Below are 24,177 nucleotides of genomic sequence, written 5' to 3'. Positions count from 1 at the left end.
ACCAAAGCCCTCCAAACCTGGACGGAGGCGAAAAAGGGGAGTGATTAAGTTACTAATTGTAGAGACAGTTTCCTCATCCCTCAGCCAATCCCTCAACCACACAGGCCAGCCCAGCGTAAAGACACTGGCTTTGAAATGGCTCACCTGTATCCCAGGCATTATTTATCCATCTCAGTTGCATGCACCTGTGCCTGAGCCCGATTCCTGAGCAGGGCAGGGCGGCATCTTTATGCTTTGTGCCTTGTGCTTAGAAAGCTAAAAGAGTATGAAAAAGCAGCCTTCCTCCAATCCTGGAGGTCCCTCCTAGTGAGGCTGATTCATTAATATCTGGCAAGGTCTGGAAAGGACCCCCAAAATTTGTTCTACTGGGCATGTCAGCAGCAGGACCTGCTCCTTAGCAACTGCATCCTCATGCTTGAGGACTGCAGAGCTCCAGCTGCAGTGGGATGCACCCCTTATAGTCTGTAGCCTCTCCCCCACACCGCACTGTGCACACAGCTGCTCTGTGTCCTCTGACTATGCTTCGGTTACCAAGAAACCCCAGAGAAGCCCTTCCTGGAATTTCCCGTTCCTGCTGTGCCCATCCCACCTTCAAAATGTACCTGCTTTGCACCCCATCCCCCAGGCCTGCCTCTCTCCTTCAAACTGACATCCAAGCAGCTGGATTAATCCGCATGCGCTCAGAGCTGTGCTTGGGAAGAAAGGGGATTTCAAACCAAACCATGAAGCGGTTGCCTAGACACCAAGCAGCAAAGCTTGCAAAGGCCATGCTGGGAGAACAAGGACCGCCTGTGCTCTGTCCAGAGGCTGGGCGCCAGCGTCGCTTCCAAGGCCTGCAGGAAAAGGGAAGATTTTCCCTGTCCTGTCCCCTTCTCCACTTGCAAGAACAAAGATTGCATCCATGTCTGAACACAGGTCCCGTGGGCCAGGCAACAGTGGCTGTCTTATCCACAGCCCTGGGAGTCTCACCCCTTGTGCCTCTCGAATCTGCAGGGCAGAGCTATGGAAACAGTCAGGAAAGAGCTCCAACGTTGGACCATTAGGCAACTGGAACTCCTCCACATCTAGTGGCCAGTACTTCCTTGGAATCCCTCACCCTCTCTCCCTGGCCAGGATCAACTTCCTATCTGCTGAGATCCCTCGCTTCGACTCTTGCTCCCCTGAAGCTGTGTGACCTTCAAGGTCCCACTTCCATAAAGTAAAGCAGTTAGATGGTTCACTCGAGACTTGCCTGGCTCTCAAGCTCAGTGATCTCTACACATTGCCTGCTGGCCGAAGGAAAGCGGAGCCTGAGCCAGAGTTCCAGTGTCTAAACTCTCTGGTCATTCTCCTTACCACTTAACTAGGACACTACCTCCCCACAGCTCCAATCCAGCTACCATACCAGGGCCATGCCCCCAGCTCTGCCCTGCCCCTCTTTGCTGCTGTGACTCAGCCCCTTCCCACTTCAGTCAGAGGTGGGACTCAGGCCAGGAGAATGGGGAGTATCCTGGAAGTAGCATCAGGCTCTGCTGGGGGCAAGGGCTCTAGGGGGCAGCAGGGCCAGGGCCCTGCCTGTCTGAGGTCACGGTGGTCGTTGTCAGCTTACTCTCCAGTGAGCTGTGGAATGTAAGAGATATTTTTGCTTCGCTTTGAGCCGCCCCACCCCCTGGAACTCAGACCCTGAACATGCCATGCCACAACAATGACGACCACTTCCAATTGTTTCCTGGCTGAGGGGGGAGGGGGGAGCACTGTTTGGACAAGGGAAGGGGGGGAGACAGGGGGGAAATGCTTTTAGTGACAGCAGTCCTTTCTAAATCTGGCTAGGGACTGGGTGCAGGTGGGGGTGGGTGCACCCTGCTGCCCCATATATACAGTCTCTGAGGCTAGGTCTGGCTCTGAGCAGTCTCCTGCTGTTTCCTTCCTTGCTGCCCTCAGGTAGGAGCGGGAGCTAGAGGCCTTCCTCTGGGATTAGGGGCTCCAGGTTCAGGAGATTCCTCTAGAACAGCAGGCTTCCGGCAGGACTTCATATAGTACCTGGTTATTATTGAGCACACCTGGGCAGATCTAAATATGCATGCTTGTGCCATAGGAATGTGGGGGCCCATGTGCTCCCCCCCGAGCAGGGAGGGATATCTGTATCTGTCTATGGCCCAGAATGCAACAGTGGTGTGTGTGTGTGTGTGTGTGTGTGTGTGTGCGCGCGCGCGCGCGTGTGCTCATGCACATGTGGGTGCACACTTGAGTACAAGTCTTAACGTATGGATGAGTATACATTTCACCACATAAGATACAATGGAAGACATGTGTTTACCATCATGCCTGGTTACAAGCATTTTAGGGGAAGAGAGGCAGAATGGTGGAGAATAATTCTAAAGGAAGCCAGTTCTGTGACTAGTGGAGCCTGTCCGTGTTTGTGAAAGGGCCTGACGGTACACGGAAGAGTCATCTCTATGACTCTGTGTATTCTCTGTGGTAGGGGCTCACAGGCATGCGTGTGTGTGTGTGTGTGTGTGTGGTCTCTGATCGCTGTTCTGAAGAATATGCAGCCACAGGAGCCAGCCTATGTACCTGGCTATTGCTGAGGCACATGAACACTGTGGGGGCATGCATGCTGGGCGTGCATTCCCTCCTCAGATGGGAGGAAGCCTATCCTTTACAGAAGGGGTGTGCACACACAGCAGGCATGCATGTTCATTGGAGGCTGGGGAGGACGCACTAAGATGTATGATGGTATAGTATGAGGGCTGTTGGAATCCTGAGACTTGAGCCCGAAGTTTTGACTCTAGTGTTGTGCCCTGAGAAAAGCAAACCATTCAGCCTTGATTGCCTCACGTGACCAAGGGGTGACCATCAGCAAAAGAATAAAAGTGCTTTGTCTGGAAAACACTGAACCAATGTCACTGTCATTGCTTTGTAGGTGGCTGAAAGGAAAGACATCTCCCCAGCCGGGTACAGGTAAGGGTAGAACGTCCCCCAAGGGTAGCAGATGGCTCAGAGGCACCAGGAAATTGTTCAAATTAATCTTTGGGAGAAAGGAAATAGAGCTTGAAAAGGGAGGAAGAGAATGAATGACTCGAGAGGCTGACCAGAGCTTCTAATCTTTCTTTGGTGTGGAGGAGGGTGGATGTGGAGGAACACAGCCAGAGAAGAGGGAGATGGCAGTAGCCAGGTTGGCCTACAGCCTCACCTGACACAGCCTCTTCCCTTTCTCCAGGTCTCCCCACTACTTCCTCATCACTAGACACATTCGAGAAACCCAGGTAAGCGAGGCAGATGTTCCAGTGTTGGGGGATCTGGGAGGTTGAACATGGGAGCCCAAAGCCAAACCAGAACTGTCCTTTCTTGCCCTGCTTGGAGACAATGACCTGGTCTCCAGGAGCTCCTTACCTATAGTCAGTGAGGGGCAGGGTCTGTGGACGGTCGGAGAGGCAGACAGACTCCTGCCCCACAAAAAGGTCGGGACACTCCCCAAAGAATGCCCCAGTTGCCAGGCTGTTCTCTCGTTTAGGGGTAAGCTTGAAGAACCAGGACCTCCACAGGTGACTCCTCTCGAGTACCGAGCATGATGCCAGATCTGGGGGCTACCACTGAAGGGGAGAGCCCAGGGAGGGGGAAGGCATACAGGTAACAGTTGCTACTCACCCCAGGCTCAGCCATGGCAGATGCAGAGATGGCTGCATTTGGGGCTGCAGCCCCCTTCCTGCGCAAGTCTGAGAAGGAGCGGCTGGAGGCGCAGACAAGGCCTTTTGACCTCAAGAAAGATGTTTTTGTGCCTGACGACAAAGAAGAGTTTGTCAAGGCCAAGATTGTGTCCCGAGAGGGTGGTAAAGTCACTGCTGAGACAGAGAATGGCAAGGTAGGTGCAGGTACTGGTGTGGGAAGCCCCCAGAGAGAGCCCCACAACTGGGGTGCACAGAGAGGGTGCACACGCACAGCTGAGGACCACCAAGCCTCCTGTCCTTTGGATAGGATGGGGGTCCAAACTCTCCAATGAGCCTTCTCGAGAGGCTGAACACCATCTCACCCACCCATACCTCTCCCTATGCCCTTCATCGCTGATAGAGCAGGGCAGATATGGGTTGACAGGGCCTGTGTGGCTGTTACAGACAGTGACCGTGAAGGAGGACCAGGTGATGCAGCAGAACCCGCCCAAGTTCGACAAGATCGAGGACATGGCCATGCTCACCTTCCTGCACGAACCAGCTGTGCTGTACAACCTTAAGGAGCGCTACGCTTCCTGGATGATCTACGTGAGTGCGGCATGAGTTTGTCCCTCAGAACCTAGAGTTTCCTGGGCAAGAGCGGCCTCCTGAAGCCAACGCCACCGGCTTGTTCTGTGTCCGGGAAGCATGGCCGTCTACACAGGCCTCTGCTTCTTTGGCTCAGTAATAACACTGGGATGACTCAGTTGGATACATTCTGAGCTTTTCTTCCTCTCCTGGGGTCTTTCTCTAATTCTGAATATAATCACCCCTCACATGCATCACTGACTACTCACTTCCGATTCTTTATCCCCAGACCTACTCAGGCCTCTTCTGTGTCACCGTCAACCCCTACAAGTGGTTGCCGGTGTACAATGCTGAAGTGGTGGCTGCCTACCGGGGCAAGAAGAGGAGCGAGGCCCCGCCCCACATCTTCTCCATCTCTGATAACGCCTATCAGTACATGCTGACGGGTGAGCCTGGTGCCCTGGCCTGTGTCCCCTCATCCCTAGCCCCCACCTAGCCCCAACCCATTGCCTCTCCTCTTCTCTCTTCCAGATCGGGAGAACCAGTCCATCCTCATCACGTGAGCATAGTTCCAGAATCCCTAATCCTAGCCCCCGGGGGACCCAGACTCCTTTGCACACACCTATGGTCCTCTCTCTCTCCACCTCCAGGCCCATCTCTTTCTTCTCTGCTCTTTGCCCCGGCTCTTTGCTTTGGGTCTCTCTTCCCTTCTGCTTCTGTCTTTCTCGTTTTTTTTCTCTCCGGCTTCCTTTGCCCGTTGTCCTCTAACTCTGCCCTCATCTGTAAACCATGTGTCTTCCCTGCTTCATTTTCTTCATCTTTCCCTTGTGAAACCTTTCTTTCCTCCCCATCTATTCTCCCAAAACAGTCCTCTCATCCCGGACCCGTGTCCTCTCCTGGCCTCTTCCCTGCTTGCTAATCCCACCTATGTGCCATTCTCTAACAGCTTCCTGATGAGAGCACCCCCTCTCCAATAGGATAGGGGTTCGCTCCTTTACTGAGGCTTCTTAATCTCTGTTTGTTTGGTTTTGGTTTTTGGATTTTGGAGACAGGGTTTCTCTGTATAGCTTTGGTGCCTGTCCTGGATCTCGCTCTGTAGATCAGTCTGGCCTCGAACTCACAGAGATCCGCCTGGCTCTGCATCCCGATTCTGGGATTAAAAGCATGCCCTACCACTGCCTGGCTGAGGCTTCTTGATCTTAAGCATCATTATGTACTGCCTGTTGACCCTTTGATCTTTACAACAGCGGAGAATCCGGAGCTGGGAAGACTGTCAATACTAAGAGGGTCATTCAGTATTTTGCTGTTATTGCTGCTATTGGGGACCGCAGCAAGAAAGACCAGACCCCAGGCAAGGTAGGCCTGTTGGTACCTACAGGTCTGCATTACGAAAAATGGAGTGGGAAGTCTTTAGCCCTCATCCTTCATGACCTCTTGCAGGGTACCCTGGAAGATCAAATCATCCAAGCCAACCCCGCTCTGGAAGCCTTTGGCAACGCCAAGACAGTTCGGAATGATAATTCCTCTCGATTTGTGAGTGATACTTCACCTTGAACTCAGGACTTGGGCTGACTGAAACGTGAGCCTTTCCCAGGCTTATTACCACCCTCTTCTAATCATCTATCAGGGGAAGTTCATTCGGATCCATTTTGGGGCAACTGGAAAGTTGGCATCTGCAGACATAGAGACCTGTAAGTTCCACGAGTCTACCAGGGCTGAGCCCATCCTGGTTCTACACGGTCTGGTCTCAAAGTCTCCCCCAGTACCCATTTTTGCTTTCTCTTTCTGACTGTGTTTGTCTGCCTTAGGCTTTTCCTCTGTCTTGGGGACCAGCACACATTTCTTGGGGATTTTTCTCTAAGATGCTCTTTCCTGGGTCTCTACCCCCATCTTCATGTGTGACCTCTGCATCCATCTCAGTCTCTTCCTCTGCCTTTTGTTTGCCAAATTCCTCATCCCTTTTCCTTTACTTCTGGGTACCCACATTCCAACCTTTCATTCTTCTGCCTGTTCACAGACCTTCTGGAAAAATCCAGGGTTATTTTCCAGTTGAAAGCAGAAAGAGATTATCATATTTTCTACCAAATCCTGTCGAATAAAAAGCCTGAGCTTCTAGGTGAGTCAGACTGAGACTATTTCCATGGCAACCGGGTCCCTTCTGCTTATGGCTGGATTCTGTTGGTATGCCTTGGGCCTTATGATACCACTAGAATCAGTTTTGTGGGTCAAGTCCAACGCTGTCTGAGCCTTCCCCTGGGCCCATGTGCTAGAGCCCCCATGATAGCCAGAGGTTATGGCACAACTGAACTAAATCCTCCCACTCTTAGACATGCTGCTGATCACCAACAACCCCTACGATTACGCATTCATCTCCCAAGGAGAGACCACTGTGGCCTCAATTGATGACTCTGAAGAGCTCATGGCCACTGATGTAAGTATGTGAGGACTCAGCCAGAAGGTGGACAGGTAGGGGTGGCACATGGTGCCAGCTCAGGAACAGAGCCGAGACACTAACTATCTGATTTCTTAAGCAGTACAACCCTCCTCGAGAGCTGGCATGTGCCCTGTGAACAGGGTATGCTGAGATGCATGCTGAGGAACAAGAGAGTGGCCAGTATTTGGTGTTATCAAACCACAGAGTGCCAAGAACCACGGACAGAGAGATAGGAAGGGCAGGGAACAAAGTAATACCACAGAAGAAGCAGGAAGGAGAATCATCTAGACCCCATGGGGCTGGAAGAAACTGTGGATAGAGGAGAGATGCACACGGTGTGAAAGCCTAGGGAGGAAAGTGGATGGAAAGGCTGTGAATATAGATGGGTAGCCCACAGCAGCTGTGGAGAATAGCCATGGACGTTAACAGTGGACAGTGATAAGCAGGGCCCTGATCCTGTACTGTCTGTCTTGGGTTCAAGTCCCTCTCTGGGTGTGGGAATCACATACTTCACAGGGACTAGGGAGACACATTCAGGTTCTCTCTCCAGTGTCTGAGGAATCTCATTAACTAGTCATGTTTCTTTTTCCGGATTCAATGATATGGGACCTGCTTACAGAGCGCCTTTGATGTGCTGGGCTTCACTCCGGAAGAGAAGAACTCCATTTACAAGCTGACAGGCGCCATCATGCACTTTGGAAACATGAAGTTCAAGCAGAAGCAGCGGGAGGAGCAGGCGGAGCCGGATGGCACCGAAGGTAAGAAGCGAGGAGACTATGGGGTGTCTGGGGGCCACCTATGCAGAATGTGTGTCCCTGCACTAATTCTACTACCTGCCCTTTCCTTCCAGAGGCTGATAAATCCGCCTACCTCATGGGGCTGAACTCAGCCGACCTGCTCAAGGGCCTATGTCACCCTCGAGTCAAAGTGGGCAACGAGTATGTCACCAAGGGGCAGAATGTCCAGCAGGTGGGTTGTCTTTGGGAGATAAACAAATGGAGCAGAAATCATGGCCGGGTAGGGTACGTGCTTTCAAATTCATCCTTTCCAATAGCACGACTCAGCTGGATTTCTCCCCTACCCTGCAGGTGTCATACGCCATCGGGGCACTGGCCAAGTCAGTGTACGAGAAGATGTTCAACTGGATGGTGACACGCATCAACGCAACCCTCGAGACCAAGCAGCCACGCCAGTACTTCATAGGTGTCCTGGACATCGCCGGCTTTGAGATCTTCGATGTGAGTCTGGCAGCCCTGGCCTGGGACACCACTGGCCCCTCCCTCACGCACACCTTCAGTCACATGTGGAGGGCCAGCCATGGGCCAGGCACAGGGTGGCAGTGGGGATGGTGGAGTGATAGCCAATCCCTGTCCCTGCCCTCAGGAGAGGCTCCTTTCCCTGTCATGACCTGGGAGGGGACCAGCCAAGCCTGTGCTGGGCTCGGGCAGGTGTGTGGCACAGCCCCTAGGCTGAGCCTGATGGCCACTCGGACCCCTAGTCAGCCTGCCTGACTGGCTGCCACACCCTCCAGTTCAACAGCTTCGAGCAGCTGTGCATCAACTTCACCAACGAGAAGCTGCAGCAGTTTTTCAACCACCACATGTTCGTGCTGGAGCAGGAGGAGTACAAGAAGGAAGGCATTGAGTGGACGTTCATCGACTTCGGCATGGACCTGCAGGCCTGCATCGACCTCATTGAGAAGGTGTGTCCGGTCTCCACTACCCGAGCCTTCCATCTATACTCCACATGAACACTCCAGAACTCCAGATAAGGTGGTGGCTCATGTCCCTTCTGGTGAATTCAGTCTAAGTATCAGAAGAGGGACTCTATTTTCCAGAGTTCTGTGTCATCCGGGATATCCATGGCAGAGTGCCACTAGCTGTTCCCAGGGCCTTGAGATTGGCCACAGGAAAGATGGGCATCTGGAGACTGGCCTTCCCCACTGGCGTGTTTACTGGCCCTGGGTGATACACTTCCATGGATCGGGAAATGTGAAGGTGGTAGGGGAGTCGTAAAAGTGCACCTATTTTTAACCTCAGCATCACAGGGATCTGGGTGATGAAGGATGTTAAAGGCACCGGTAGTAGCCACAAACCCAGACTTGCAAAAAAAAAAAAAAAGTCCCTCTGACATCAACAAAATGCCTCCTGTGGAAGGATTGACAGGTGTCAAACAGTAGATAGCTGCTCTCCTTGAGCTGAGCCTGGTTTCTTAACACCCTACAGGCATGTATGAGTAAATAATCACATAGAGAAGAATACGTGTGTACCGGAGTGAGTACAAGTACTTACTCAACGATTCTCTCCCTACACGCTAGCCCATGGGCATCATGTCCATCCTGGAGGAGGAGTGCATGTTCCCCAAGGCCACAGACATGACCTTCAAGGCCAAGCTGTATGACAACCACCTGGGCAAGTCCAACAACTTCCAGAAGCCTCGCAACATCAAGGGGAAGCAGGAAGCCCACTTCTCACTGGTGCACTATGCCGGCACCGTGGACTACAACATCCTGGGCTGGCTACAGAAGAACAAGGACCCCCTCAATGAGACGGTGGTGGGCTTGTACCAAAAGTCCTCCCTCAAGCTGCTCAGCAATCTCTTTGCCAACTACGCTGGAGCGGATGCCCGTAAGTATCCCGGGGATTAGCACTCCAAGGTTTATGCTGTCGTTCTGAGGCACGGCAATTGCAAAACCACCGCTTCCCTGTCATGGTATGTCCTGAGGTGTGTGGAATAGCCTCAGTGAGATAGAATTGGGTGGAGATACTGAAGCAGCCACATGGAAAACCCTTGTCTGGTAGTCAAAAGAGGACAGAACGTGAGGAAGGCTGTAGGTCTCCATGCCTACTCCTGGCCTCCCTACTAATGCCCCTGTCCTCGGCTCCCTTCCCCACAGCTGCAGACAAGGGCAAAGGCAAGGCCAAGAAAGGCTCATCCTTTCAGACTGTGTCCGCGCTGCACAGGGTGAGTGTGTGCTCAGCCCCACCTAGCACGGCTCCCCATTCAGTCTGCTCCCTCAGCCCTAGCTCCTTGCCTTGCACATCCCCAGATCCTCCCAACACCAGTTCTCCCGGGTTCGTTCTTCACCCTTTTCACGGCTGTGTCTTTCTGCATCTCCCAGCCTCGAATCTCGCTTCCCATCTTGCCTGTCTCATCTGCCCTCAACCTCTCTCCTCACCTGTGTCTTCCCCAGATATCATTTCACTTCCTTGCTTCCCGTATTCTCCCTATCCTCTCCGTTCCTTCTTCTCCTCTCCATTTCCTACTTCTCCTTCTTTCTGGCTTTTTTTATTTTTCCCTCTTTTTCTGCCACAGGAAAATCTCAACAAACTTATGACAAACTTGCGCTCCACGCATCCTCACTTTGTACGCTGCATCATCCCCAATGAGACAAAGTCTCCAGGTGAGCCCCGATCATGAGCCATCCCACAGTGGACATGCGCTGTCTCAGAGACAGGACCTTCCAAGTCATCTCCAAGCCTTGCTGCTTTCCAAATCATATTCTTCTCCCAGACTAACCTCCCAGTGTTACCTTCTGTTGGGAATGTATACCTCAGGGTAACGTGGAAGGCATTTTTATAGATATCACCTCATGTGTGACTTATAGCCCCTGATGAGACATATGAGAAATACCCGTCTGTTTTTAAACCATAGGAAATAAAATATCAGAGAATATTGGTTCAAAGCCTGGCTCAGATCTCAATTAGATCAGTGACCTTCTATAAGTCACTCAATCCCTTAGCTCACTCACCCAAAAAGTGAGATAGATTTGTCCTGGAACCACATGGTAATAAGTATAAATTATATAAAATGATAGATGTGAAAATCTTTGATTACTATTAAAAGTGTGGCTATGGTGAAAAATGAAACCAATGAAGAATTCTTACTGACAGGTTGACTTGCTAAATTAGCCAGCTAATACGTGCCAGAGCCAGGATGGGAACCCAGAGGACTTGGTGTTAGTCTAACACTCTCCTCAACCATTTTTCTCCCTTGCTGCCCCAGGGGTGATGGACAACCCCCTGGTCATGCACCAGCTGCGATGCAATGGCGTGCTGGAGGGCATCCGCATCTGCAGGAAGGGCTTCCCCAACCGAATTCTTTATGGGGACTTCCGCCAGAGGTGGGCAAGGGGTGCCCCAGGGCTCAGGGAGCCAGGGGTGGGCTGGCTTGATGGGCGTGGGGGTCTGTGGTGGCTTTGGAATTCTGTAGGCAATACAGACCCACACAGATTGCAAATGACTCTGAGAACTTCCCTCCCAAGGTACCGCATCCTGAACCCAGCAGCCATCCCTGAGGGCCAATTCATTGACAGCAGGAAGGGGGCAGAGAAGCTGCTGGGCTCCTTGGACATTGACCACAACCAGTACAAGTTTGGCCACACCAAGGTGAGGAAAGGAAAGAGACAAATTAGTTAAAGACATCTCTTTTCCTTTGGTTCTTCATCTTTTCTTCCCACCCTACCACCAGTTAACTTAAAGGATATATCTGAACCACATGCTATTTCCCCAGAACCACTTTCCCATCCCATCTCCAACTGCCCATGGCATCCTCCTTCCAATTCTTCCCTCAGTTGTCCCCAAATGCCCTCACCTCTCTCCCTCATACCCTGTCCTGGTCATGCTCAACACGTGTCTTATCTACAGGTGTTCTTCAAGGCGGGGCTGCTGGGACTGCTGGAGGAGATGCGTGATGAGAGGCTGAGCCGCATCATCACCAGAATCCAGGCCCAGTCCCGAGGTGTGCTTTCTAGAATGGAGTTCAAGAAGCTGCTGGAACGCAGGTGAGGGGACTTTAAGGAGGTCCAGGCTAGCTCAGTGACAGTGTCAAGGGAAAGACTTCCTGGGCTCATCGGGAAGAAGCCATTAGGAAGGAACCTTATGAACACAAGATGGTCCTTAGCATTCGAAGGCCTTGGGGAGGGTGAGATAGATAAGGAAAGGAGCTTTATCTAGGACTAAGGGTTTCAGATGGGAGGGCGCAGGGGTGGTTCTCACACCATTCCTCTCCCCCTGCCTGCAGAGACTCCCTGCTGGTGATCCAGTGGAACATCCGGGCCTTCATGGGGGTCAAGAACTGGCCCTGGATGAAGCTCTACTTCAAGATCAAGCCTCTGCTGAAGAGCGCAGAGACGGAGAAGGAGATGGCCACCATGAAGGAGGAGTTTGGGCGAGTCAAAGATGCGCTGGAGAAGTCTGAGGCTCGGCGCAAGGAGCTGGAGGAGAAGATGGTGTCCCTGCTGCAGGAGAAGAATGACCTGCAGCTCCAAGTGCAGGCGGTGAGGCCACATGGCCATTATTAGCTCACCCCCACACATACAGAGAGAGAGAGAGAGAGAGAGAGAGAGAGACAGAGAGACAGAGAGACAGAGAGACAGAGAGACAGGGACAGAGAGAGACAGAGAGATTGATCCTAGGGGAAACTGTAAATCTTCGAGCCTAAATTCCTTCATCCTTAGATAGGAATCAAGCTGCCTGTCTTACAGGTTAGCATTCACAGGGTGTGACATCAGCAAATGCAATTTCTTCAAGCAAGGAAACTAGAAGCCGAGTGAAGACTTTGTGTTTCCTCCTCTGCTCCTCTCCTCAGTGCTCCCAAGCTGTACCATCCTAAATCCCCCTCAGTGCTCCCAAGCTGTACCATCCTAAATCCCCCTCAGTGCTCCCAAGCCGTACCATCCTAAACCCCCTTCCTATCCTCCTGAGGCTCTTCTCAGCTGAGAATTAGCTGGGGTCTCTCTCCTCTCTGGGTGATGCGCCTCTCCCTTCCGCCACCTGTGAGGACGAGGACCGGTCCTCAGACCAGCCTCCCTTTCTGTACCTTGACCTCAGGAACAAGACAACCTGGCTGATGCAGAGGAGCGCTGCGACCAGCTGATCAAGAACAAGATCCAGCTGGAGGCCAAGGTGAAAGAGATGACCGAGAGGTTGGAGGACGAGGAGGAGATGAACGCTGAGCTCACTGCCAAGAAACGCAAGCTGGAGGATGAGTGCTCGGAGCTCAAGAGGGACATTGACGACCTGGAGTTGACGCTGGCCAAGGTGGAGAAGGAGAAGCACGCCACAGAGAACAAGGTGAGGCCAGCTTCCTCGGGATCCAAACCACAGTGTGTTCCTTGTATCATGGAGCTTCTTCTAGGTGTCCCAGGTGGTGTCCTTTGACTTAAGGGAATTTTTGTTTGTTTTGCAGGTGAAAAACCTGACAGAGGAGATGGCTGGGCTGGACGAGATCATCGTCAAGCTGACCAAGGAGAAGAAAGCTCTGCAAGAGGCCCACCAGCAGGCCCTGGATGACCTTCAGGCCGAGGAAGACAAGGTCAACACTCTGACCAAGGCCAAGGTCAAGCTGGAGCAGCAGGTGGATGATGTAAGTAGACAGGGCGTAATGGGCTTTGATGTAGCACGTCCATCTGTGTTGAGGGGTATGTGTGAGTGTGTGTGGTTGGGGGGGCAGTGTTGGAGGATAGTGGCAAGTGTTTATTCTACTAACATCTTCCCAGAATAAAACTGGGGGATAGAAAGCATGAGGGTTATCAATTTCAAATAATGTATCCAATCTTACTGTTATGATCAGTAACAGAGCTTTTTTTCTTTAACTTAAGCTTTAAAGTTTAAAATTTAAACCCACATAACTCTACCTTTGACCATAGTGTTTAGAGGTTTATCTCCTAAGATCATTATAAATCTCTTTGGTAAACCGTGAGCCTCTTTGAGGAGGATCTTGGCAGAGTCTGATCCTGAGTGACCATTGTCCCCTCGTATGTGTATATACCCATCAAACCCTTATCATTCTGCTCTAATAACTCAAGTATCTGTCTCAGTCGCAGGACTAAGAGCTCCCTTCAGATGGGAACTTGAGCTTGCTCAGTTTTATGTCTTCAGTATCCCGCACAGAGCCTGGAACCAGTAGGTACTTACAGGATGCTGAATGAATGATTATCGCTTTGGAATCTTCTCCCAACTTCATTCATTCATCAACTATCTATTGAGCAGACCCTCCATTCTAGACTCTCTCCTGGTTTTCCGGGAACACTGGTCCTTTCTAGGGACGTTTCCAGAGTCCTAGATTTCCCAAGGATTTCCAAAATGTAGAGTAACAAACCCCAGGTCAGGATGCTCTACCTCATGGCACATGGCTGGTCCTTCTCTCCGCCAGCTGGAGGGATCCCTGGAGCAGGAGAAGAAGGTGCGCATGGACCTGGAGCGAGCCAAGCGGAAGCTGGAGGGTGACCTGAAGCTGACCCAGGAGAGCATCATGGACCTGGAGAATGACAAGCAGCAGCTGGACGAGCGACTTAAAAAGTACCATGTCCCCACGCTGCTGTGGTTCCTTCTTCTCAGCCCAGCTCAGCTCTCGATAGGACAAGCCAACCCAGGGCCGTGCTAAGAGGTGGTGGATGCTCAGACTGAGGGCAATGACCTTCAGGGAGAGTACTTTCCTGTTCACATTAAGGCCCCCTGGTTCTTCCTGGCAAAGAGTCTTGCTTGGATCCCTCAAGCCCTGAGGAGAGGCGAAAATAAAGCTTGCTTTCTTTGTGGGCACACAGTTGGACAGGGAGGCAGGTTGCACACAAAAGCCCCAGGAAAGTCTCCTTTGGGTTTTTCCACAGAAAGCAAACTGAATCACAAAGAAATGGCTCTGCTGTTTCAAAACAAATGAAAGGGTCAGGCCATTTCTTCTTTCTAGGTAACGTCTAGTCCCAGTCTTCATTGCAGGACCTTCCAAAAGGTGCACACACAGACTTGGTTAATAGTGAGTTGCGAAAACATGTTTTGACATTTGAGGATCTTAGCATACTTCAACTTGTATCTGCATTGGAGTTTTCACGCTTCCCTAGGCACAGACTTTGTTGAGTGAATGGATGAATTATATTTAGTCCTAGTGAGTGATTCTTCAACCTCCTTTTTTAATATTTTATTTTTAATTGTGTGTGTGTGTGTGTGTGTGTGTGTGTGTGTGTGCATGTGAGTGTAGTGCCCCTAGAGGTCAGAAGAGGGCGTCAGATCCCCTGGAGCTGGAGTTACAGCTGGTGTTGAGCTGCCTGATGTGAAGGCTGAGAAGGAGCTTGTTTCCTCTGGGAGAGCAGTACTCTCAGTGGCTGAGCTGGCTCCCTAGGCCCTCCTCAGTCTCCTTATAAAGATGATGTAGCCCGGCTTTACCAAAGAGGTAGCTCAGGATGGTCGGTGCGCGTTTAAGAGGGAGGCGAGGGTGATCAAAGTACATGGCATAGGCGTAGGACACTATCTTTATGAAATCCTGCGCTATGTACAATGTACGTACCCCAAATAAAAGAAAAGAGGCTATGACTTGCCTAAACTAACAGTGACAAGTTAAAGACCACCAGTACACACCACACAGACACACACACACACACACACACACACACAGACGTCTTTGAAATAGTCTCCTCCCTTCACAGATGAGAAAACATGGCCTAAAGAGGGGACAGTCCCACAGAGGCCAGCCCTGCCACTCTGCCTCAGGGCTTTTCCTGTCCCGTTCTTACTGGACTTGAATGGGACAGCAGGTGTTACTCTTTGGGTAAACTAAATCACTCTTGGAAGTGACACACACACACACACACACACACACACACACATACACCACCGGCACTTTATTTGTTTTCTAGTCTCTGATCTTTGGTGGATACTCTAGGTGCCTACCTGACCTCTGACCCCACCCACCCCCTTTCCTCCCTACAGAAAGGACTTTGAGTTAAATGCACTCAATGCCAGGATTGAGGATGAGCAGGCCCTGGGGAGCCAGCTACAGAAGAAGCTCAAAGAGCTTCAGGTAAGGTGGGGGACTGCAGCTGTGCATCCCTGCATCCCCTCCAGCGTATGCTATTCCTGCATCACAGGAACCGTGTGTCCACGGAAGGGGGCACAATACAGTCTCCCTGCAAGAGGGGCTTAGATGATCCAAGAAAGAAGAGACCCTGGGGGGAGGGGCAGGTCTGGAGTCAGAACTCCTAGCTTTCTGTCTCAGCTCTATCCAGTCAAGCGATCACAGAAGTCCACAGCAGACCTCCAGGTGCCCATGCCCACCCTGTCATCTGGTGACTTTTAAAGTCCCTTCAGCCTTTATGGTTCTTTCCTCTTTAGCAGGCACCGAGTTAGGCCTTCAGCTATTGTATCAAACAGGGGTGGTTTTCTCAGTTAGACTTTTGCTATTTTCTTGCCATCAAACTGCTTGGAAAAGCCCAAGAAACACAAATTTCTTTGTCCTTCTCTAAGAGATCTGTTTTCTTCCAATAAAGAGAGCGTGCAATGCTCAAGTCTAAAGAAAAACTGACTAGGCTGTGCAAGACCCCTTCCCCCAGTCCTTCTGTGTTCACCTCTCCAGTAACACATCGCACTCACTTGCTGTTCTCTGTAGACCAGGGGGCCTTTAAGTCCTGGGGCGGGGGGCCTCCACGGAGGGGTCCAGGAAGCAGGTCTGAACCTCCGCACCCCCGCCTAGGCCCGCATCGAGGAGCTGGAGGAGGAACTGGAGGCCGAGCGCACAGCCAGGGCCAAGGTGGAGAAGCTGCGCTCAGACCTGTCCCGCGAGCTGGAGGAGATCAGCGAGAGGCTGGAGGAGGCCGGCGGGGCCACGTCTGTGCAGATCGAGATGAACAAGAAGCGCGAGGCCGAGTTCCAGAAGATGAGGCGGGACCTGGAGGAGGCCACCCTGCAGCACGAGGCCACAGCCGCGGCCCTGCGCAAGAAGCATGCAGACAGCGTGGCGGAGCTGGGGGAGCAGATCGACAACCTGCAGCGAGTGAAGCAGAAGCTGGAGAAGGAGAAGAGCGAGTTCAAGCTGGAACTGGATGACGTCACCTCCAACATGGAGCAGATCATCAAGGCCAAGGTGGGCCCTCTCGGCTGTCTCTCCCTCTAGTTCCCTCCATCTGCCTCCAGCTTCTATCTTCTTCCTTGGCTGTGCCTTGTCTTCCTCCTTCCTCCATGCTGTTGTGTGGTTGCCGCCTCCCTTCCCATGGGTCCCTCTCCATTTCTTCTTCACCTGTAACCCTCACTCCATTTTTCTCCCTTCCTGCCCCTACTCTGTATCTCCCTCCCCTCTTAGGCTAACCTGGAGAAGATGTGCCGGACCTTGGAGGACCAGATGAACGAGCATCGGAGCAAGGCCGAGGAGACTCAGCGTTCTGTCAATGACCTCACCAGCCAGCGGGCCAAGCTGCAGACAGAGAACGGTGAGCCCGGGGCTGGAGCTCCGGGAGCCCCAACCTCCTGAGCCACCTTGGGTGTACGTGCCCCTCATGGGCCCACAGTGTCTCCAGAGAATGGAGCCTAAGGGTTCGGGGACAGGTTGAGGGTGGGGAGGGGTTGAAGGTACCTTGGTGTCTCCCCAGGGGAGCTGTCCCGGCAGCTGGATGAGAAGGAGGCGCTGATTTCCCAGCTGACCCGAGGCAAGCTCACCTACACCCAGCAGCTGGAGGACCTCAAGAGGCAGCTGGAAGAGGAGGTCAAGGTGAGGCCTGGACTCTGCCTGACCCAAGCATGGCATGCACTCCTGCCCTTGAACCTGCGGCTCTTTCTTTCCTAAGAGTGAGGCTGATCTGGTCCACAATTCTCTACAAATTCTAAAGAGAAACAATAGCCCAGCCTTTCCCAAGCGTCTTTTAAATCAGTTCCCCAGGCTGAGAAGAGGCTCCTTGTCCTCCTGCTAGGGCAAGGGGGAAGAGGCAGAGAGAAAAGTATCTAAGGCAGTTGTTCTCAACCTGTGGGTCGCAACCCCTTCAGAGTTGAACGACCTTTTCACTGGGGTTACATATCAGATATTCTGCATATTAGACTTTTTTCTTTTCTTTTCTTTTCTTTTTTTTTTTTGAGATTAGGATCGAATCCAGGGCCTTGCTCTGAGCTAAATCCCCAACCCCCCTTTAGACTTTTACATTACAATCATAACCATAGCAAAATTACAGTTTTGGCCGGGTGGTGGTGGCACATGCCTTTAATCTCAGCACTCGGGAGGCAGAGGCAGGAGGATCTCTGTGAGTTCGAAGTCAGCCTGGGCTACCAAGCGAGTCCCAGGAAAGGCGCAAAGCTACACAGAGAAACCCTGTCTCGAAAAACCCAACAACAACAACAACAACAAAAATTACAGTTTTGAAGTAGTAATGAAAATAATTTATGGTTGGGGGTCAGCACAGCATGAGGAACTTATTAAAGGGTCGCAGCATTAGGAAGGTTGAGGACACTGACCTAAGGAGACAGATATGGGGTGCAGGGACAGCCCAAAGGGTTCTAGGATTATGAGACCATCTGAGAGCTGGAGAAGGAAAGGAGCCTATGCCTAGCACAGCACTGAGTTCGTGAAAAAGAGACAAGAGTGAGTTCTTAAAAATCCCAGGGCCAGGGCTGCAGCCGAGTCAGTGAAGTACTTGCCGGATAAGTCTGAAGATGGTTGGACCTGAGTTCAGTCCCCAACACCTATGTAAAAAGCTGCACTCTGTTTTTTTTTTTTTTTTTCTTTCTGAGACAGGGTTTCTCTGTGTAGTTTTGGTGCCTGTCCTGGATCTCACTCTATAGACCAGGCTGGCCTTGAACTCACAGAGATTCTCCTGCCTCTGCCTCCTGAGTGCTGGGATTAAAGGCATGCGCCACCACTGCCTGGCATGGCGCACTCTTATAATCCCAGCACCGAGAAGGCAGAGGTGGGGAGATCTCTGGGACTGACTGACAGCTAACCCAGCTAAATTGGTGATCTTTAGGTCTCAGAGACAGACTTTGTCTCAAAAAATATGGTGGACAGTGTCTGAAATGATACCCAAGGTTGACTTCAGGCTTCCATACACATGCACAAACACCCAACATCCTCCCCACAAAATCCCAAAGCTCAATGCTAATCTACCTCTTATAGATTGGTGAAATCCATAAGACAGATTCTATAAGAAATAGAAACATCCCGTTGTCTCTGTTTGCCCCTATAAACACAATGGATGATAAAATCTGCTGCGAGGACTGTTGGGCAATGGGCACAAGGACTTTTTTGTGGTACTGCTTTGCTAGGGCCATTCTGGCTCAGGAAACCACTCCAAGTTCACGGGAGACTTGGAAGCAGATGTGGCCAAGGGAGCATGTTGAGACTGGGGTAAAGGTGTGCAAGGAGGCACCTTATGGAAAAAGCAACCCACTTCCTTCGTGCCCACCTCTTCCCAGGCCAAGAATGCCCTGGCCCACGCACTGCAGTCAGCCCGGCATGATTGTGACCTGCTGCGGGAACAGTATGAGGAAGAGACAGAGGCCAAGGCCGAGCTACAGCGTGTCCTGTCCAAGGCCAACTCAGAGGTGGCCCAGTGGAGGACCAAGTATGAGACGGACGCCATCCAGAGGACCGAGGAGCTGGAGGAAGCCAAGTGAGTCCTGGCCCGCCAGCCCAGTCTGATGCTCAATAGAGCCCACACAGGGGACTCTTAGATAGTGTGTGACAGGAGGGCCCCGCCCTAACCCCACCTCCTGCTCCTCTCAGGGAAGCTTTTTGGTCGCGTTATGTTTCTCATCCAAATATAAGACGAACAAAAGGTTTGTCTGAGGGCTGAGTGATTCCCGCCTGGGGTAGGGTGCCGTCGGGAATGGCGGCTGCAGCTGAGAACAATGGCGTCTCATGGTCTCCACTGGTGCTATAAGTCTTCACGCTCAGCTCCCAAGATCTGCCTGCCAAGTGCTCAGCCTCTGGAGCCAGTCCTCAGGCTTTTCTGGATGCTTCTGGGTTGTCAAGGATGGTCTTTGGAAAGGCTCACGTGTTTTCCTCTTGTCCAAATCCACCTCCTCCATTCTCCCCATCCCTTTCTACCCTGCCACCCTTCCCACTTCCCCTGGACAGGAAGAAGCTGGCCCAGAGGCTTCAGGACGCAGAGGAGGCAGTGGAGGCCGTCAACGCCAAGTGCTCCTCCCTGGAGAAGACCAAGCACAGGCTGCAGAACGAGATCGAGGACCTGATGGTGGACGTGGAGCGCTCCAACGCCGCCGCCGCCGCCCTGGACAAGAAGCAGAGGAATTTCGACAAGGTAGCCTCCTGGTGGGGCTGTGGGCAGTGTGCATGGTGATGGTGGGGTCGGTGCCAGCTCGAGGCCAGAGCATTCTCCTTGGAGGCAGGGGAGGGAGGGGCCTGGGGCAGCCCTGGCCAGTGTGCCCCTCCCCTGCAGATCCTGGCAGAGTGGAAGCAGAAGTATGAGGAGTCCCAGTCAGAGCTGGAGTCGTCCCAGAAGGAGGCACGCTCCCTGAGCACGGAGCTCTTCAAGCTCAAGAATGCCTATGAGGAGTCATTGGAGCACCTGGAGACCTTTAAGAGGGAGAACAAGAACCTTCAGGGTGTGTGAGCTGAGGGGCGGGGAAGGGCCACAAGGTCGGGGAATGGTCACAGGGTCGGGGAAGGGTCATGTCCCCATGCCTGAGGACCCCAACTGCAGTCCAGGCAAAGAAACACACCCCACCCTATTGAGACCACCGGAACTCCAGACTGAGTCCCTGTGTGTGTTGCCCCCCAACCCAGAGGAGATCTCAGACCTGACTGAGCAGCTGGGCTCCACTGGGAAAAGCATCCATGAGCTAGAGAAGATCCGCAAGCAGCTGGAGGCCGAGAAGTTGGAGCTGCAGTCTGCCCTGGAGGAGGCTGAGGTGGGTGCGCAGGAGGGAGCAGGGCTGGGTGGGGGCTGAGATCTAGACTTGGGTTACCGATCCCATCTTCCCTTACCTTGTTTTTCCTCCTGCCTGGCTCATCACCAGGGCCTAGGCCAGGGCTGGACACATACAAACATCCACAGGCACCCAGCAAACATTTGTCAACGGAGGAGTTCAGGGTCACTCAGCTCCTTCCATGCAAACATTTGATGTACAGCACCTTAGAGGCTGTTTCCGCTCAGCCCCTTTCCACCTCTGCCTGCCTGTGTTTTTTGACACTCTCTGCTTGATTGCCTCGGTTTCCTTGGCAACACTTTCCACTTTCCTCTCTGTCTTCAAATCTGGCTCTCCTTGCTGGGAGTCTGCATCACCTTCTCTTCAGCTTGCTTTGTTTCTCTGTGCACACCCTCTTTTTCTTCCCTGCACCTGATTACTGAGCCATGTCTACCATTCCCAAACTCCTTCTGTATCATGAGTTTGTAGACGGACCCCTACTTCTGCCCTGGACTCTGACTAATTCGCCTGCAAAACCTTTTCTCACACCCTTTCCAGGCCTCCCTGGAGCATGAGGAGGGCAAGATCCTCCGCGCCCAGCTGGAGTTCAACCAGATCAAGGCGGAGATCGAAAGGAAGCTGGCAGAGAAGGACGAGGAGATGGAGCAGGCCAAGCGCAACCACCTGCGCGTGGTGGATTCCCTGCAGACCTCCCTGGATGCAGAGACGCGCAGCCGCAATGAGGCCCTGCGGGTGAAGAAGAAGATGGAGGGGGACCTCAATGAGATGGAGATCCAGCTCAGCCATGCCAACCGCATGGCTGCTGAGGCCCAGAAACAAGTGAAGAGCCTCCAGAGTTTGCTGAAGGTACTCAGAGGCTTCCGGAAACAGGGCTTCACCTCACCCAGAGAGGGGCCTTGCTCCCATATGGGCTAATTAGATGGTAGAGGCATTAGCTCTCTCTTGTCACACAGTCATTGTAGAACTATCTGACAGGTCAACCCTGAGCCACACAGCGGACTTTCCACCCACATCCAATTCTACGTGACAGCCCTATGAAGGCACCGAGGCCGGCTTTCTATCTTATGCTCATTTTGCTGATCTTCAGGACACTCAAATCCAGCTGGATGATGCCGTCCGTGCCAATGACGACTTGAAGGAGAACATCGCCATCGTGGAGCGGCGCAACAACCTACTTCAGGCGGAGCTGGAGGAGCTGCGGGCTGTGGTGGAGCAGACAGAGCGATCCAGGAAGCTGGCAGAGCAGGAGCTGATTGAGACCAGTGAGCGGGTGCAGCTGCTGCACTCCCAGGTGAGGGGGTGCCCTGTGCATGCCTGAGCTCACTCAGTAGGTGGCAGGGGAAGGAGCCCCTCAGAGATGCCCAGAGTGTTTTCTGCTCTGCCACTCTCCTCCCAGAATACCAGCCTCATCAACCAGAAGAAGAAGATGGACGCAGACCTGTCCCAGCTCCAGACTGAGGTGGAAGAGGCAGTGCAGGAGTGTAGGAACGCAGAGGAGAAGGCCAAGAAGGCCATCACAGATGTGAGTCCCCTACCCTGCCTACCCACTCCAGGCCAGCATCTCCCTAGCCTGCACACTGAGCCCACGAGGACCCGAGCAGACAACGTGCCCTCCTCTCCCGTGCACAGGCCGCCATGATGGCAGAGGAGCTGAAGAAGGAGCAGGACACCAGCGCCCACCTGGAGCGCATGAAGAAGAACATGGAGCAGACCATCAAGGACCTGCAGCACCGGCTGGATGAAGCAGAGCAGATCGCCCTCAAGGGCGGCAAGAAGCAGCTGCAGAAGCTGGAGGCCCGGGTTCGGGAGCTGGAGAACGAGCTGGAGGCTGAGCAGAAGCGCAATGCGGAGTCTGTGAAGGGCATGAGGAAGAGCGAGCGCCGCATCAAGGAGCTCACCTACCAGGTTGGCGCAGAACTGTAGTCACAGCCCTTGCACAAGGAAGCCCCAGTGACGAACACTGTGAGCAGAGAGGTGTTGCTCCTTCTTCCTAGCTAGAGTTGGCTTGCAGCCCCTGGATGTTCTGCGCCCTCTGCACTACCATGACCAACTTTGTCCCCTGACCCCGAGGTCAGCGGTTGAGCCTCACAGCCTGTGTGTTCCACCTTGACATGCACCCTCAGTCCACCCACAAGAGATATGCATAGACAGGCACAGTTTCAACCAGCACTGCCCTCCCCCAGAAGAAAATTTATAGCCAGGCTTGCTACCAAAGACACCAAAGCCATTCAAATAAATCTCCAAACTTCTCAGGTACCCCGAGCAATATAAACCCAGCTTTCCGTGGTGCTCTTCACAGTGAGACTCTCCATTAGAATTTGTTTGTGTCCCAGTCTAGCATGCTGTGCCCTCCGAGCACACTTTGTCCTTAGTCTAGAGCAAGTTCGTGTTAGTCCATCACAGCCCAGGATCGTGCTCACAACCCCAGAGTCACTCCCCACATGCTGGGCCCACAGCCAGTGGGTTTATGCTCTGCGATGGCATTCTAGGGCCTTCAGGAGCCTGCTCCCTGGTCACTGCCCTCTTTCAGGAATCCCATTAGCTCATTGGATTCTTTCTTTATGTGATTATTTAAAACATTCACATTCCAAGTGAGCTTAGTGGCACATGCCTATGCTCCCAATACTCAGGAAGCTGAGACAGAAGGATCCTGTGGTTGAGCCTAGCCTGGGCTGCATAGAGTGTCCATGTCTCCTTGGGTGAGAAATTATAATCAAATTCAAATACTCTGTGAGGCCCAGGGGCTAGCGTTGGTTCAGAATGTAGCCACGAGGATGCAGAAGTCAAGAGCAGCTGCGGTGGGGTGCTGCCTCCTAGGACTTTGCTCTCTCACCTCTGACCCTCTCCTGACCTCCAGACAGAGGAGGACAGGAAGAACCTGCTGAGGCTGCAGGACCTGGTAGACAAGCTGCAGCTGAAGGTGAAGGCCTACAAACGCCAGGCTGAGGAGGCGGTGAGTGACCCTGTTGGGGTTGAAGCCCGGAAGAATGACACGGGGTACCAGCCCCCCAAGACTGGAAGGCTAAGAGACTGGGTCCTTTCTCACCCATCCCCTTTATCTGCTTATAGGAGGAGCAGGCCAACACCAACCTGTCCAAGTTCCGCAAGGTGCAGCATGAACTGGATGAAGCAGAGGAGAGGGCGGACATCGCAGAGTCCCAGGTCAACAAGCTGCGGGCCAAGAGCCGTGACATTGGTGCCAAGGTGGGTCCCTCCTCTGCACCTGACTTGTCATCTCCCACAGCAGACACAACTTCTCTGTCCCTTCAGATAGTATGCCATTCCGTTTATTTCCTAACTGAACCACAAAATCCCAAAGGCTAAGGTGGTTGAGTTCCCAGTGACTTCTAAGGTTCTTTGTGATCTCCTTTTCAGTGATTCTGGGAATCCCAGATCAAGAGGGGTCAGAAACCCTACACAGCTCCAATTTATATACACCCATTAGCTCCAATTCCCCCCAACTACCAGCTCTTTTTCCCCACTTCATTTTGGTTCCTAACCTTAAAACTCAAATGTGAAAAGAACATCCCACGAACTACATTGATCTCACAGAGGCAGCTTGCCTCCAGCCTGCTCAAGAGCCCTTCCCTCCAGAACCTTCCCCTTCTAAACTGATCCCTGGAAATACATCCATGCCTACACAGGGGCTCCCAACAGATCACACAAGGGTCTCCACCTCCCAGGTACCCAACTCCAGTTTCCATGTCCTGTCCCCAGAATGCCAGCGTCCCAGAGCTAATTTGGACTTCCTTTTATTTCAAAAGGGCCTGAATGAGGAGTAGATCTTGTACTGCCCAGCCCTAAAGGTGCCTGCCAAGCCCTCAGACCTGGAGCCTTTGTAACAGCCCCGTAAGAGGAAGCAGAATAAAGCAATTATTCTTGAAGCTGA

The 24,177-nt window shown here is 52.5% G+C and overlaps 1 protein-coding gene and 1 long non-coding RNA gene across 3 annotated transcripts in view; one reads left to right on the top strand and one right to left on the bottom strand.

Moving 5' to 3' along the window:
• LOC118591219 overlaps nucleotides 1-13,915 on the bottom strand; it is a 21,036-nt gene extending 7,121 nt beyond the window's left edge. Inside the window, exons 1-2 of one of the 2 annotated variants that reach the window (XR_004945908.1) lie at nucleotides 13,770-13,915; nucleotides 3,628-3,758 (exon numbers count right to left, since the gene is read on the bottom strand). This is a non-coding gene — a long non-coding RNA (uncharacterized LOC118591219). Of the gene's footprint in view, nucleotides 1-144; nucleotides 404-3,627; nucleotides 3,759-13,769 lie in introns of those variants that run through there. The other variant, XR_004945907.1, reaches the window with a different exon arrangement.
• On the top strand, nucleotides 1,494-24,177 carry Myh7 (myosin heavy chain 7). The gene is made up of 41 exons (XM_036199343.1): nucleotides 1,494-1,608; nucleotides 2,903-2,940; nucleotides 3,200-3,245; nucleotides 3,633-3,841; nucleotides 4,092-4,235; nucleotides 4,504-4,660; nucleotides 4,746-4,773; nucleotides 5,462-5,570; nucleotides 5,655-5,747; nucleotides 5,842-5,905; nucleotides 6,232-6,330; nucleotides 6,542-6,645; nucleotides 7,268-7,406; nucleotides 7,499-7,617; nucleotides 7,737-7,886; nucleotides 8,180-8,350; nucleotides 8,966-9,275; nucleotides 9,545-9,612; nucleotides 9,964-10,051; nucleotides 10,654-10,771; nucleotides 10,913-11,036; nucleotides 11,295-11,431; nucleotides 11,671-11,926; nucleotides 12,480-12,722; nucleotides 12,838-13,014; nucleotides 13,804-13,949; nucleotides 15,351-15,441; nucleotides 16,111-16,500; nucleotides 16,717-16,843; nucleotides 17,003-17,121; nucleotides 18,813-19,009; nucleotides 19,477-19,660; nucleotides 19,799-19,964; nucleotides 20,146-20,270; nucleotides 20,826-21,134; nucleotides 21,376-21,579; nucleotides 21,685-21,810; nucleotides 21,918-22,193; nucleotides 23,146-23,241; nucleotides 23,358-23,492; nucleotides 24,053-24,177. Exons 4-41 carry the CDS (start codon nucleotides 3,641-3,643, stop codon nucleotides 24,068-24,070), a joined length of 5,808 nt encoding a protein of 1,935 aa, XP_036055236.1. The 5' UTR covers nucleotides 1,494-1,608; nucleotides 2,903-2,940; nucleotides 3,200-3,245; nucleotides 3,633-3,640; the 3' UTR covers nucleotides 24,071-24,177.

Source organism: Onychomys torridus, chromosome 9 (genome assembly GCF_903995425.1).
Source record: "Onychomys torridus chromosome 9, mOncTor1.1, whole genome shotgun sequence".
Taxonomy (NCBI): domain Eukaryota; kingdom Metazoa; phylum Chordata; class Mammalia; order Rodentia; family Cricetidae; genus Onychomys; species Onychomys torridus.
This window is presented reverse-complemented; position numbering and strand designations above follow the sequence as displayed.

Bases quoted from the DNA above. Each gene is read 5' to 3' on its own strand.
- Myh7 (XM_036199343.1), top strand. From the start codon at position 3,641: ATGGCAGATGCAGAGATGGCTGCATTTGGGGCTGCAGCCCCCTTCCTG. The intron at 5,906-6,231 runs GTAAGTTCCACG...GCCTGTTCACAG, and splicing joins ATCTGCAGACATAGAGACCT to ACCTTCTGGAAAAATCCAGG. The intron at 16,844-17,002 runs GTGAGCCCGGGG...GTGTCTCCCCAG, and splicing joins CAAGCTGCAGACAGAGAACG to GGGAGCTGTCCCGGCAGCTG.